The sequence below is a fragment of the Erythrolamprus reginae genome, chromosome 2 (assembly GCF_031021105.1).
Source record: "Erythrolamprus reginae isolate rEryReg1 chromosome 2, rEryReg1.hap1, whole genome shotgun sequence".
NCBI lineage: Eukaryota > Metazoa > Chordata > Lepidosauria > Squamata > Dipsadidae > Erythrolamprus > Erythrolamprus reginae.
This window is the reverse complement of record NC_091951.1, coordinates 207,807,791-207,823,099: the sequence shown is the minus strand read 5'-3', so window position 1 is coordinate 207,823,099 and position 15,309 is coordinate 207,807,791. Positions and strand designations below refer to the sequence as shown.

General features: G+C 43.5%; 2 protein-coding genes and 1 long non-coding RNA gene across 4 annotated transcripts in view; 1 reads left to right on the top strand and 2 right to left on the bottom strand.

Annotated features, from left to right (window-relative positions):
* The window catches only part of DCAF15 (DDB1 and CUL4 associated factor 15), a 28,830-nt gene extending 23,497 nt beyond the window's left edge, over window positions 1-5,333 (bottom strand). Inside the window, exon 1 of the mRNA XM_070741547.1 lies at window positions 5,010-5,333. Within this exon, the coding sequence (XP_070597648.1) occupies window positions 5,010-5,126 (117 nt within the window). The 5' untranslated portion in view covers window positions 5,127-5,333. The remainder of the gene's footprint in view (window positions 1-5,009) is intronic.
* Window positions 5,334-10,200: 4,867 nt separating this feature from the next.
* Window positions 10,201-13,403, bottom strand: LOC139161861 (uncharacterized). Of its 2 annotated transcripts, none has more exons than XR_011558164.1 (3): window positions 13,207-13,403; window positions 12,889-13,008; window positions 10,201-10,403 (listed from the first exon to the last, which is right to left on the bottom strand). It is a non-coding gene; the product is annotated as an uncharacterized lncRNA (long non-coding RNA). The 2 variants fall into 2 exon arrangements; XR_011558165.1 differs by having other exon boundaries at window positions 13,265-13,403.
* The window catches only part of PODNL1 (podocan like 1), a 27,352-nt gene continuing 24,921 nt past the window's right edge, over window positions 12,879-15,309 (top strand). Inside the window, exon 1 of the mRNA XM_070741512.1 lies at window positions 12,879-13,169. Within this exon, the coding sequence (XP_070597613.1) occupies window positions 13,167-13,169 (3 nt within the window). The 5' untranslated portion in view covers window positions 12,879-13,166. The remainder of the gene's footprint in view (window positions 13,170-15,309) is intronic.

The following is a 15,309-nucleotide window of genomic DNA, read 5'->3' as shown; positions in this document are numbered from 1 at the left end:
CAGCTTCACAGGGGGGGGAAGCTTGCAAATTCTGAAACTGGCGCCCTCTCCTCTGAATGCCTGATGCCCCACCCATCCCCGAGCACAGCCACAGCCGCAGCCTCCAGCCGAAAGTCTGCCGCCGCTGCTGCTAACCGCCGCCCAAGTCCACCCACCCCATGCAATGTTCAGTGTATAAAACGCACCCAGTTTTTGACAAACTTGAAACTCATTTGACTTGTTCTAATGTACAGTGGTACCTCTACCTACAAACACTTCTACTTACGAACTTTTCTAGATAAGAATTGGGTATTCAAGATTTTTTTGCTTCTTTTCAAGAACCATTTTCCACTTATAAACCCAAGCTTCCAAAACTGTAACCGGAAAAGACAGGGAGAAGCCTCCGTGGGGCCGCTCTAGAAATCTCCTGGGACGAAACAGGGCCTCCACCCTCCATTGTCTCCCCAATCGCACGCATTCTTTGCTTTTATTTGCTCCTATGGGAAAAATTGCTTCTTCTTACAAACTTTTTTACTTAAGAACCTAGTCATGGAGCAATTAAGTTCGTAAGTAGAGGTACCACTGTACTGCCTTTAAATTGCCTATTATGAATTTTAGGTCCTTCGTTAGAGGCCATAATTTTGTTTGTAGATATAAAAATTTGGCCTCCTCTCCAATCCTTCTCTCCTCTCCACCCCTCAAGCAACTGTGAAAGAATTAGTAATAAAAAAACAAAAATGGTGATCCTCTTATACAAGAATCACTTACTGAAGTTAACTCAAAATGCATTCAATATTAATGAAAAAGGAACAATATCAAGCAAAGTGGCAAGTTTTACAAATTATACTATAATACTAATTATAGCGTAATTGTTTATGTTATTTATTTTTATCCTACATCTAAGTATGCTCATGGTTCCTATCTTCACACAATCATACCTAATAAATTACCCACAGTAAAAAATAATTTGGCTATAATTAATGGCTGAGTGATTAAACTAATTTGGAGTTTTGCTGGTCCAGCTCTGAAGGTATGTCCACAAACACTTTATTTGAGACAATCTATGATGTTTAAAACAAGATTGCAATTACAATGAAAAAAAGCAAAAAATTATATCTGGGAAACAAATGTCAAACAGACAGCAAGGGCCTAGCAGATAATCTAATCCAAATCCCAGATTTTAAGGCCAGTTTGAACAATGCTAGGATACAGCCAATACAAATCTTTATGACTGTAGCTCATAGAGATGATACTTGACCATGATTCCATGACATGCCCAGAAGTGCTATGACCCCAAATTCTGGACCAGCTTCAGCTTTCAAGTAGTCATCAAAGAACAGCCAGGCATTACAATAGCTTATAGATAAAATGACTATGAAAACATGACTATCTTACAGAGCTACCTGATCAAGTATTGAGAATAATTAATGCACAGGATAAATCTATGAGAAATCCTTCCTGACCACAGCTACCATCTGCTTTTTAAGTAGGAGTTGAGTCCCCCCAAATCCCCACCCAATATGTGCACCAACCACAAAAAGAGAAGTGCAATGCCATTTATTACTAAAGATGGAAAATCTTAAATTCACAGCAACTCTATCTTGCTAGGATTGAGTTTGAGTCTATTTGTCTTCATCTAGATCCCCACAGCTGTCAAAGACTAGGAACATACCTCAATAGCATTATTTGGTCACTTACAAGCCATCTCTGTCTTAGTCTGACACATGACTGAAGCATGTCTAGATTATCCATTTCCTCCAAGTCCTTTGAGGTTATAAAAACCTACTTTTTCAGCAAAGGTTCCAAGAAAGGGAAGGTTAAAGATAAAAGTTGTCCAGAATTGTAGATCCAGGAGTTGACATACCACCGCTTCCTTCAAAGTCAGCAAAATTATCACCGTCAGCTAGAATTCAATACTACTGTATATAGTATTGAATACCAATAAGCAATACAGTGATACCTCATCTTACAAACGCCTCGTCATACAAACTTTTCGAGATACAAACCCGGGCTTTAAGATTTTTTTGCCTCTTCTTACAAACTATTTTCACCTTACAAACCCACCGCCGCCGCTGGGATGCCCCGCCTCTGGACTTCCGTTGCCAGCGAAGCACCTGTTTTTGCGCTGCTGGGATTCCCCTGAGGCTCCTCTCCATGGGAAATCCCACCTCCGGACTTCCGTTGACAGCGAAGCACTTGTTTTTGCGATGCTGGGATTCCTATGCTGGGATTCCCCTGCAGCATCGCAAAAACACAGAAGTCCAGAGGTGAGGTTTCCTATGGAAGGGAACATCAGGAGAATCCCAGCAGCGCAAAAACGGGCACTTTGGCTGGCAAAAGGGGTGAATTTTGGGCTTGCACGCATTAATCGCTTTTCCATTGATTCCTATGGGAAACATTGTTTCGTCTTACAAACTTTTCACCTTAAGAACCTTGTCCCGGAACCAATTAAGTTTGTAAGACAAGGTATCACTGTATTAAGTCAAGAATTCTGTCCATTCTTAGGAGTTAAAGATTAAAGCTTGGCCTAACTAAGGAGGCATCACCTCTGCAAGTCTTACCCAGTTGGAGCCCAGGTCTAGGTGAATCTGAGTGATTTTATCCACCAAAAAATTATTATTTACAGTGGCTATGCACATGGCCTTATGACTCATCTTTTCTCAGCAAGTAATTGGCCACCTTAAAAACTACAATTGTTTAGCTATGGATCGACACAATAGCAGAAAGACAATATTTTGCAACTCTTAATGCCACAGCATATTCTTTGATATGGACTTTCATTTGTACTTGGTTGGATTCACTTGGTTTTCTTCCAACAGTGCTCTAGACACTTCTGGAGAAAAGTAGGTGCACTGTAGCATTAATGCAGAGTGGCTGTATAAGAGCAATCTTATCCAAAACATTTATCAAATGTTCATTATGGGAATAACTAAAACCTTAACTGAACTGTCCACCAGATCCTCTGGAGAAAAAACAGAGGGAGGGGACAGTGGTGGTAGACTGAAGAGCAACCAGAAAATAAAACCCTATTATATAAGAACTAAACTGTAGTAGCAAAATAATCTTCCACTACCAGATTATGTTGTAACTATATCAACCCCTCCAAAAACATCACACCTTATGTGACACACATCTGACACACATTGGGCCTTCAATTAGAGGCACACCTATGGCTGCCTTTAAACCCTGAACCATTCCAGATTCAATGTCATCAGGGAGCAAATTAAAGTTCATAAAACTTGTTTGAAGTTGTGCAGTATCAATCCAAATACATAAACAAAATGCTTTGGGTACTCCACTGCCAGCCAACCCAGTAACAACTAAGCCAGGGTAGGTGGTAGAGCAGCACAAAACAAACCACTCCTGGAGCCCAACTTAAACTAGTTTCTCACATCTGGTTAACAGCAGAGCAAAATCTCTGAAGGCTATTAAGACACCCCAGATGACACTCACAACCTCACTCAGTTTTTCCTGGGATTACAGCAGCTCCTAAACTTGAAAGCCAAGTGGGCATATCTTCAAGAAGGAAACTCCCCCTCCACTTGGGGCCACCCAGGTATTAATCAATATGCCAAACTGTTTATCTTATTCGTGATCAAATTATAAACAAATGTGGCTTTATTATATACCGAGTTCATGGTTTACAACAGCATTCAGGGTCCAGGGGCACCAAGGATTCAATGACCTGGCATCCAGAACTATTTTTGCCACCTGCCCTCAGATTTCCACCATACTGGGTTTAACCTGCCATGATCTTGATAGCAATAGCATTTAGATTTATATATGTTGATGGATTAGCATCAAGATAAATAACATTTAGACACACACACACATTATATACTGCTCAAAAAAATAAAGGGGAGATTCAAATAACACATCCTAGATCTGAATGAGTGAAATATTCTCATTCAATATTTTGTTCTGGTCAAAGTTGAATATGCACAACAGCATGTGAAATTGATTGTCAATCAGTGTTGCTTCCTAAGTGGACAGTTTGATTTCACAGAAGTTTGATTTACTTGGAGTTATATTGTGTTGTTTAAATGTTCCCTTTATTTTTTTAGCAGTGTTTATATTCATTATCAGCAAAATATGTTATATATATATATATATATATATATATATATATATACACACACACACACACACACACACACACACACACACACACACACGAAGTACTAAGGTCTTGGCATATTTGGGTTTCTTCACGTGTAGGATCCCCCTTATGACTGTACAGTAACTTGTTGCCTGTATCCTTAAGACTTTTATTAATATTGTTTCTTTATTGCTTATTTGACCCCTATGACAATCATTAAGTGTTGTACCTCATGATTCTTGACAAATGTCTCTATTTCTTTTATGTACACCGTGAGCATATGCACCAAAGTCAAATTCATTGTGTGTCCAATCACAATTGGCCAATAAAGATATTCTATTCTATATGATGGGACCACCAGAGCTCCCTCTCTCCATCCATCCATCCCCACCCTGCATTCATTCTCATCCTCCTCCCAGGGCCAAGGAACACAACCAACTATTCACACACACCCTCACCTTCCACCCTCTAACTGCAACGGAGGGGGCGCCACCCGCCCTGGGTCGACCACTCACACCTTTTTCTTCTCGGTCCTCCAGACATAAAGCAGGGTTGGCCACCGATTGTGCGCCCCCGCCCCCTCAGACAGCACTGAAAGGCAAAGTCCGGGGAAACAGAACCCGAGACTGAGAAAGGAAAGGGAAAGAGCAGAGAGTCTGAGGAGGCTTTTGGCGGGCAATGAGCAGCCCCTCACCCGGACTCCGCTCCCAAAGCCCTCGAGCCGGTGCGAGAGAGCGACACCGGCTGAACCGGCAGCACCAACCGGCAATGAGCCAAACCAACTGCTTCCACCGTAATGCTCTAAACGGCTTTATCGACGCCTTCCGTGCGTTCCCCATTGGCCTCCTCTCCCCACTGAAGGCAGCCTTCCAGCCGCAACGCCCAGCCGCATATCTCGACCTTTTCCCCTCCAGTTGATCTTCCCACTCACCTTGATGCGCTCCAGCTGCCGTATGACGTGCTCCCGCCGAGCGCCGCGCCCCAACTCCGACGAGCCCCGTTTCCCTCCCGAGGCAGCGCCCCGCTCCGATTTCGAGCTCGGCGCCATTTTCCTCCACCTCCTCTGCCGTTCGCCACCACGGCCTCCCTCGAGTGGAGCGCCCTAGCCGACGCTATCACGCCCTTGCTGATTGGCCAATCCTCACACGTGAGCAAGCGTCAATTAGAGCTCGCGCCCAACTTCTTTTTCGTATCTCGGCTCTCATTGGTTAATATAACTGTCTATCATATACAGTACCTCCCCTGCTCTCGCCTCACAGATGAGCGATGTCTCAGTTTAAGCGCGCGCGCGCTCTTGCCAGATCTTTTGCTGGATTTCGATTGGCGAAATTGCCTTTCAGTTTCGGAAGGGAAAGCGAATGGGGCTCCGCCTCCCTGAGTTCTCAGACGCAACGCAAGGTAGGAAAAGACACGAGTGGGAAAGTATTAGGTTGCCGTAGTAACGGGGCTGTCAAGCAAGGACCCCAGCAGACTGTGCATTCGCTGGCTGGGGAATTCTGGGAGTTGAAGTCCAAATATTTTCAAGTTGCCAAGGTTGGGAAACACTGCTCTGGACTAAGAAACAGGACGTTATTGAGTTCTGTGATATTAGAATGTGCTTTTGTGGTTTTCACATGACAGAAATAACAACAACAACAACAACAATAATAATAATAATAACAACAATAACAATAACTTATTAGATTTGTATGCCGCCCCTCTCCCAGTTTAACATTCTGTATTTTAATTAATCTGCTTGCAGAGAACTGGATGTTTTATCCAAGCCTTAAATTCAGCAAAATAGATGGTAAATAGTTTTATTCTCCATTTTGCATGACTTCTATTTAATCTGGTCTTCATGGAAATTGTGTAATTGTTGCTTGCCTTAACTTGCTGTCTTTTTTATGGACCTGCTTCTATTTGTAATGCCATGATAACATCAAAGATTATAAAAGCTGACACAAACTTCCTAAAGCTAACCCATTTTATATTATTTGCTTACGTGTATCTTATAGTAATCTGAGTGCCCAAGGTAAATCACAGTAATTTAAAAAAAAAATATTTCTTCCAAACTACACAAGCTCCCACTTGATTATTGTAAACGATGAAGCTAGTTATTACTAGTCTAAATAGATGTGTGTTCTTAAAAAATGCATATCCAATTGATGAATAACAGTTCACACCTGGCATTCACAGCTGCTACCCTTTAGACCTATTGTGCTACCTGCCCTATCCAACTTTTTGAAATAAAATATGTTTAGCTAAAAATAATGGAATTTGGCAAAGGACTACCTGCAGTTTAGAGAACAACTGCATTTATTCCCATGTATTTATAATAAAGAAACTTAGCTGGGGTAAAACCGAATTTTATAAATGGAATAACTTATTTCTTGCCGAGGAAAAAAAGCATGAGGAAACTGGCAGGATGGTGCTATCTAATCTGATGAGAGACAGCATCTTCACCAGTTTGCTGGTATTTTGTAAATGGCAGCATTGACCTAGGAGCCATTTTAATGGGCAATACATCCACAGTAATTGTTTTGTAAAAATGCCCACCATATTTCTTTATAATCAAAAATTTTGCCTACTGGCCTAGAAGAATGAGGATGCTTGTGAAATGCAATATACATATATATTAAAAAAAATTAAATGATAAGGTAGACCAACCTCTTTGTCACACAATACTCAGGTTTTGTGGCTCTTGATGTTTTCTATGAAAAACAGGTATCTCTCTCTCCCTTCCTCTATCACCTTCCCCATCTCTCTACCTCTCTACCTCCCTCTTTCCTATCTTTCTCCCTCTCCCCCTCTCCCATTTTCTCCCTCTCCCTCCCTAATCTTTATCTCCCTCTTCCTCCCTCCCTCTTTCTCTTTCCTTCTCTCTCTCTCTCTCTCTCTCTTTCTCTCATCTTAAAGTCACTCATTCCTCATGTAGTAACTATCATCTCCAATCATAGCCATTAAAAGTCATAGGAGCTTTATTTTATGCTTTACATAAAATTGTTTGGGAGAAACTATTCTAATGTAAAATTCCAAATCAAGAATAAATATCAAGACATGGATTGTTGTGTTACAATTTTTATAAATCCCTGTCAGGTTTTTTGTTTTATGCTTCTTCATGTTCTGCAACTCAGTAGAATAGATAAGACCAATCAAAGATTTTAGGGAGAATAGATTCTCATTCTCTCCCTCCCTCCCTCTCCCCCCAGCCCCACTTCCCATCCACTAACCCCAGGGAATAACTATAAGGAAATTCGGCCATGTTTGTTCTGTCTTTGGAAAGATACAAAAATAAAGCTTGCGTTTCAAAAGGAGAGACTCTCAGGATATTACAGCACAGTGCCAGGAGGTTGCCTCGAGGGGATCAGACGGAGCTGAATCTATCTCTTGCTGCTCCACTGAAGCAGGAAATGACAGGCAGCCCTCTCTCTCAGGTTTCTCTTTCTTGTGTGTGCACGTGTGACCTTGAAACATTTCCAAAAACAGGCGAGGGTTGGTGGGTTGGTTTTTTGCGGATGTTTCATCGTCTTGGGGTGCTTTTTACCATATGATTTAAATCAAGAGTCATTTCAGGTTCCCAGGTCTCCCTGCTGTGGCTCCCTGTCGGCTAGCTGCACCCCCTCCCCCTCCCTCCTCACCTGCCCTGAGAAGGGCAGATGGATACCAGATGGAGACTCACTCCATATTTCAGAGAGGAAGCCAAGCGCCCTTCTTGCCTTTTTCCAGACCTTTTTCCATGCAGACACTGGCTGGGCTGCCCGGCTGCAGCCAATGCTCCACATCGTAATGGGGTGAAGGAGGAGGAGGAGACAATGCCGCCTTCCCCATTGTGGAGCGCGAGAAAGTTTAAGTGCAAGAGCAGCAAGCAGCCACCGAGAAACAGGGGAGACGCGCCCCAGCTGGTGTCTTGAGGTAGACAAAGTTGCGTGTCTCCCCCTATTCCTCTTGCCGTCTCCATGGCTGTTTGCTGCTCTTGCACTTAAAACATTTCGCACTGCACAATGGGGGAGATGGCGTCCCCTCCTCTTCTTTTTGGAGCCCATTACAATGCGGAGCATTGGCTGCAGCTGAACGGCCCAGCTAGTGTCTCAATATGGAGAAAAGTTGCATGTGTCCTCTAGCAGCCAAGGTGTGCACAGCACCAACAAAGGCCAGAAAAAGAGGCAAGTAGAGGGGTGCTTGACCCCCACCCTGGAATGCGGAGTGAGTCTCCACCCACCACAGTCGCCCTTCTCTTCTCAGGGCAGGCAAGGAGTGAGGGAGAAGGGAGGGCCCACCCAATGGTGGGATCATCTGATACAGCCGCAGGAGAGGGCCCAAAGAGCCATATGCAGCTCTGGAGCCGCACGTTGCCCACCCCTGGGCTAGATGAACCTATAAAGAAAAGGGTATCCTATATGAAACAGGATTAAAGTTTGAGATAAGAGCTTCTAAATGTTTAGTATTTCTCTTTTAAATACAACTTCCCTCAAGTCAAGTTTGACTCCTCGTGACTAACTGGAGACATGAGTGTGGTTTTCTTGGCAATAATAAGGAAGTGGGTTGTCACTGCTCATTTTCAAGATGTACTTTTGTTTTTCCAAAGTCGCCTACGCTCCAGGATTCCCTGGTAATTTTCCATCCAAAAACCGACCAAATTCAGCGCTGTTTTGCTTTTCGGTATCAGCTGAATTTTACTTGATGCTGTTACTTGATTCTGGGTTGCTGTTTCATCCATGTCGGTATGCATGCTATGGATACATAAGGCCCAACAGATCACATGATGTATTGTTTTTAATTTAGTGTTTGGGGAGACAGTTTATCCACAGCTGAGCATTGCAGCATAAATTAGTTAACACCAAATTTATGAGTGTTGGCACAGAGCTTCTGAAATTTAGCTGTGGGTCAGATTAAATATCATATGTAGGAGCCAAATAAAACTGGGGCCTTGTCCATCACTTTATAGCATTTTCTAATCTCTTATGTAATTTTTAGGATATTATAAATGAGGATTCCAGCATCTCTGGGAATATTTGGCATCAAATATGGTAAAATATGCATGACAATAGAAAACCAAAACCACCTGCTCTTATTTACAGACTATGTCTTTATATAATTCATTACTTCCCAAAGATGAGTTGCCTGACACCTTCAGAACACAAGCCTTTAAGACAAAGGCTGGGAATGTTTTCATTAAAATTACAATTGCTTAGCTTTATATCACAAATATGTCTAAGGTGCAGTACAGTATTCCATTTGCTAGCAGAATTTGGAGTTTTTAAATCCTCCTGCTTCTTCTACAGAGAATGAAAGAAACTACACAAGGCAACTTTCTTCCAGGAAAACCCCCCCCCCATTAATATTAGTAACCATTTAATCCAGCTCTGTGATTTCAATAGCAGCTAGCCAGATACCACTGCAGAGCCCAAGGTCCACAAATACACATGCAAAAACTCACTCCTGCTTATTCTGTAATAGACTTCCTCCAAATATGGTCATTCCTTTCTATGCAACCAAACTAACATCAACTCCTAGTCCACAAACTTGTGTAGTCCTGTTTTAAATAGCTTGTGGCTGTTACCACATTTATGGGAGTTGGGGGCGGGATTCAAACACTCTTAATTGTATGTTGTGTTGTCTGTCTTGAATCTACCACCCATCAATTTTGCTGAATGAATGTGCACTCTAGTGTTTTGATAGAGAAAGAGTGAGAGATGTCTACTCAACATCCTGTTTTTAGCTACTGTTCTCTTAATGTCATAGAGCAGGGGTGTCAAACTCAATTTCATTGAGGGCCGCATGAGAGCTGTGGGGTGGGGGCAGGTGGGTGTGGCTGAATGGGTGGGTGTGGCCAACTCGGTGGGCATGGCCAGCTTGACACCATTCACAGGGTGTGGCTGACTGGTTGGGCGTGGCCAGCTTGATATCATTCCCCAAACTGCTGGTATGCTTCCTCTTCACACTGGGTACACTGGGCTGAAGTCACACTTACATTTTCCAGGACGGCCCTGCAAGGCCAGATCTGACCACATTGAGGGCTGGATCCAGTTTGTGAGCCTTGAGTTGACACTCCTGTCATAGAGTATACATTAGGAATCAAAGAATATTCTAGTCTTTTATTTATTAATGTATTTATTGTGGCATAAAGTTTTATATCATATTGTATTTTTCAGATTATAAGACACACTGTAGTATAAGACACACCTTATTTTGGGGGGAGGAAAATAGGGAAAAAATAATTTGCCTACCAGGCATTCATCTGGCTAGTCTTTAGTCTGGTCAGCTTCAGCACATTAGTTTTCTGGTTTTGAGCATCTTCGCTAGCAAAGCATAGCTGATCACTTCACTCATTAGCACCTTGTTAGGGCTGAAAAAAAGGCAGAATATCACTTGCTAGCAAAGCATTTAACAACTGTCTCCTTTGCAACAGAAATCGTGGACTCAATTATAATCATAAATTGAGAACTCCAATTTTGACACTGGAAGATGAGCAAGTCTACACACCTGATATTCTTGGTGAAATTATTGATTAGATCCTATATTAGCATTGCCAGAGTACATACAGAAAGGCATTGGTGTCTGGCTCAGATTCTGAATTTGGATCTTTGACTATGCCTGGATTCCCAGAAAATGCTAAATTCCAAACAAGCCACATGAATGGTTTAGTTGTCTGATGTTGTTTATTCAGTAACTTGGTTAATGGAAGGTTTAATGGAAGGTTACCATATGATTCCATGTGGCATAGCATTGCTAATAATATTTTAGGCATCTGGGAGGAAAAGGTAATTGACAGGACAGTAGATGTCTATTTCCATCCTCAGAAGACTTAACTCCAAAGATTGGAATTGTTAAATCCTCAACTTACAACCCCACCAGAAATGCAAAGTGCTCGACTTTATGACAAGCCAGGAAGACTGATGCTGAAGCATTGTGATTGGTTGACTGTCTGACATCCACACTATAAAGGGAGCTTTCAGAAATCTGTTCACTCTCTATTTAAGCTGAGCTGGAATAGTGCTGAAAATGCCAGAATAGAAGTTTCCTGTTTAAAAAGTCAAGCCTCTGCTAAGTTCTGTCAGTGCAAAGACTCGCCTATCTAACAGGAATAATACCTAAATGTCTTGCAATCTCAGAAAAGAATGAGTTATGTTCAGGACATCATCATAAAGATGATCCTTTCCCCCCCCCCCTCCTCTTATTGATATGTGTACTCTTAAATATATGACTAAAATGACATTTGTTTGAGCTACAGTATTCCTAAATGCATACATTTGGAGAGGAGAGAGGAGAATTGGACATTTTGTGATTATATTTAGTTGTAGCTATTAAGCCTCAATGCAGAAGTGATTGTGGTTCTCCTTTCTTCCAGAGCTAAAGAAACAGATGTTGATGACATCTGGATGAGTGATAACATTCATGCTGTGGGGGGGAGGTCTTAAGAGCACTTCTGCAGAGGACTTAATTGCTTCTGGAGGGCAGGAGCTGTACAAAAATGCATGCGCTGTTAATATAACTGCCATTTTATGTTATTAATTTCTATTGCAATATTGATCGTAGCATTTTTACAGTAGCAATAACAATAGCATTTAGACTTATATACTGCTTCACAGTGTTTCACAAGCCCTCTCTGTTTACAGAGAGCCAGCATATATTGCTCCCAACAATTTGGGTCCTCATTTTACCCATCTCAGTAGGATGGAAGGCTGAGTCAACCTTGAGTCTACTGAGATTCGATCTGCCAAACTGCTGGCAGCTGGTGATCCGCAGAAGTAGCTTGCAGTACTGCACTCTAACCACTGCACCATCGCAGTTAAGTAGAAGTTATGACTATTAGAACTCTGACTTTCAGGTCCTACCAGGTAATAGCATCTGGCTGACCTTATCTGAGCTTAGAAACTAAGCAAGGTTGGGTGTGGTTATTCATTGGATGAGAGAGGATAAGATCTTGAAGGGATTGAGCAACCAAATAACAACACAAGCTAGACTTGGCAAATCAGAAAGACTTTGGATGATGAGAGCAAACTGTTTATTTGCCTGTTGTCAAACCCCCCCCCCCCAAAAAAAATCACCCCTGCCTTGCTTTCCTGTCTCTTGGCAATTTGTACAGTGCTTTCTCCCCCTCCCCCAGGCATGTGATGGGATGGACACAGAGGTGGTACAGTGGTTAGCAAGCTACTTCTACTGATCACTGGCTGCCAGCAGCTTGGCAGATCAAATCTCACCAGGCTCAAGGTTGACTCACCGTCCATCCTTCCGAGGTGGGTAAAATGAGGATCCAGATTGTTGGGGGCAAGAGGCTGACTCTCTGTAAACCGCTTAGAGAGGGCTGTAAAGCACTGTGAAGCAGTATACTGTATAAGTCTAAATGTGAGTGCTAAATGCTATTGCTATTCATTATGCTACTCTAATGGTCATTCAGATCAGAACAAACTTTTTTCTGGTACTGGGCTGCAAGGTCTGACCCAGGAAGGATGATAGAGGAGAGGTCTCCAAACTAGGCAACTTTAAGACTTGTGGACTTCAACTCCCAGAATTCTCCAGCCAGTTGAAGTCCACAAGTATTAAAGTTGCCTAGATTGGGGACCCCTGGTAGAGAAAACAAAGGTATACTCCATTCTGTAGCTTATCACAGGAAGAGCTGGAGGTTTTTGTGGCGGTAGCAGAATCTTTCCACCGCACCCGAGAAAACCAGCCAGGCGCACAGCAGCAGGGAACCGTAGCTGATGGGTTCCCGAAGGGCAGCGTCTGGCTGGCAGTTCCCCAGCTTCCTTTGGCTAACTGAACCTTATGCAATAACAGCCCCTCCTCCTTGACTTCGGTGGGGCGAAAAACAAAAAGGGAGAGAAACATACCATTCTTCTCCCTCGCCCTCCCCGTCGCCCGCAGAGCGGCTCCGACGGTCCGTCCCAGGCGCCTCAGGGGAAGGGAGGAGGGCTCCTTTCGCGCGCTCTCGGGACTCCTCCGTAAGCCGCCTGTGGAGGGGAAAAAAGAGTTTGGCTTCGGAAAGCGAAGGAAGGAGGTCGCGCAGGGTCCGCGGGGGGGAAAGAGGTCCCGCCCTGCGCAGGTCTGAGATCCCATTTGGGACCCGCGGCGTCCGTCGGAGGAGAGACGGCTCCGGCCAGACAGGAGAATGGTGAGCAAGCATGAACGCGGCCCGGGAGGTTTCTAACCGCGTGGTACTGCTACAACCCGGGAAGCGGGCGCCCGGCAACTGTACGACGGAGACACCTTGTAGGGGCGGAGCGGGCTCCGCTGCTCCCATCTGGGGCTGAACCGGAGGAAGAGGAAAGAGATCCGCGGACAGGTCACAAAAGCCTTGGATGGGAGAGCTGAGGGGCGGCTAAGTTAAGGCTCTTGAATTCAGAGGTGTTGCCTCCGTTGCGTGGCAACGGCAGGAGGGCGATTGGCCTATTAATTCTGACCACGCACGCCGACTGCTAAAAGGGGGAATCTGTCTTTGAAATTATTACCTCAGGAAACGGAAGGTTTCGAATGAAGGGAGTGCCCGCGTTTAGGTTTGTGGACATTAGCAAGAAAACAGGAAAAACTCTCTTACTAGTATTGTAAGCCGCCACGAAGAGAAAGATGGCTTATTAAATTTAATTATTATTATTATTATTATTATTATTATTATTATTATTATTGACAATGATAGATAATTAATAATAACAATAATAATTAATAATGTGAATATGAATATTCTTTGCAGTTCATGAAGTTCATGCACCTTTCGAACGGCTGGGTCAGGTAGAAATTCTACAGCCACTTGGAACATTTATTTTATATAGTTACACTTTATTTAATTCAATTTCTGTAACACCACACGGGAGAAATTATTTATTATCAATATAACACAGCAAACGAGATGTAGCGGCGAATTATGTTTGCTGATCCTAGTAAAGCAGCCTTTTGCAATTGACAGAGGAAATTTTGTCAATCCCGATGGTTTTCAAATGTCCGCTGAGATCTTTTGGCACTGCGCCCAGCGTGCCAAGTACCACTGGGTCCACTTTCACTGGCTTATGCCAGAGTCGTTGCAGCTCGATTTTTAGATCTTCGTATTCTTAAGTCAGAGTTAGACAGAGAGGCAATCCTTACGCCCCCTCTTTCTCATTTATACATGTAATACTCTAGAGACTGGATGAACTATCTGTTGCACTTTTTGGCCTTTACCTTTGGCTTGAAATTCCTCCCTGTAAGGTCTGTTGTGAGTGGTTTTGCTCCCCCTTCCCTAAGAATTAAGTCAATAAAACCTTTTTCCATGCCACATGAATTAAAATCTTGTGTAAGCCCATCCCCAATACTTTTGATACTGTTCCATATGTGCATGAAATTTATCCAAACATTTTTTTTTATTATTATTATTATTATTATTATTATTATTTGGATTTGTATGCTGCCCCTCTCCGAAGACTCGGGGCGGCTCACAACAAGTGAAACAAATCATAAGTACTGTAATCCAATTAATTAAAATATTTAAAGATTTAAAAAACCCCATATACTAACAGACACACACACAAGCATACCATGTATAAATTAAACGTGCCCAGGGGGGGATGTTTCAATTCCCCCATGCCTGACGGCAAAGGTGAGTTTTAAGGAGTTTACGGAAGGCAGGAAGAGTAGGGGCAGTTCTAATCTCCGGGGGGAGTTGGTTCCAGACAGCCTGTGCCGCCACAGAGAAGGCTCTTCCCCTGGCGCCCGCCAACCGACATTGTTTAGTTGACGGGACCCGGAGAAGGCCCACTCTGTGGGACCTAATCGGTCGCTGGGATTCGTGCGGCAGGAGGCGGTCTCGGAGATATTCTGGTCCGATGCCATGAAGGGCTTTAAAGGTCATAACCAACACTTTGAATTGTGACCGGAAATTGATCGGCAGCCAATGCAGACTGCGGAGTGATGGTGAAACATGGGCATACCTAGGTAAGCCCATGACTGCTCTCGCAGCTGCATTCTGCACGATCTGAAGTTTCCGAACACTTTTCAAAGGTAGCCCCATGTAGAGAGCATTACAGTAGTCGAACCTCGAGGTGATGAGGGCATGAGTGACTGTGAGCAATGAGTCCCGGTCCAGATAGGGCCGCAACTGGTGCACCAGGCGAACCTGGGCAAACGCCCCCCTCGCCACAGCTGAGAGATGGTTTTCTAATGTGAGCTGTGGATCGAGGAGGACGTCCAAGTTGCGGACCCTCTCTGAGGGGGTCAGTAATTCCCCCCCCCCAGGGTAATGGACGGACAGATGGAATTGTCCTTGGGAGGCAAAACCCACAGCC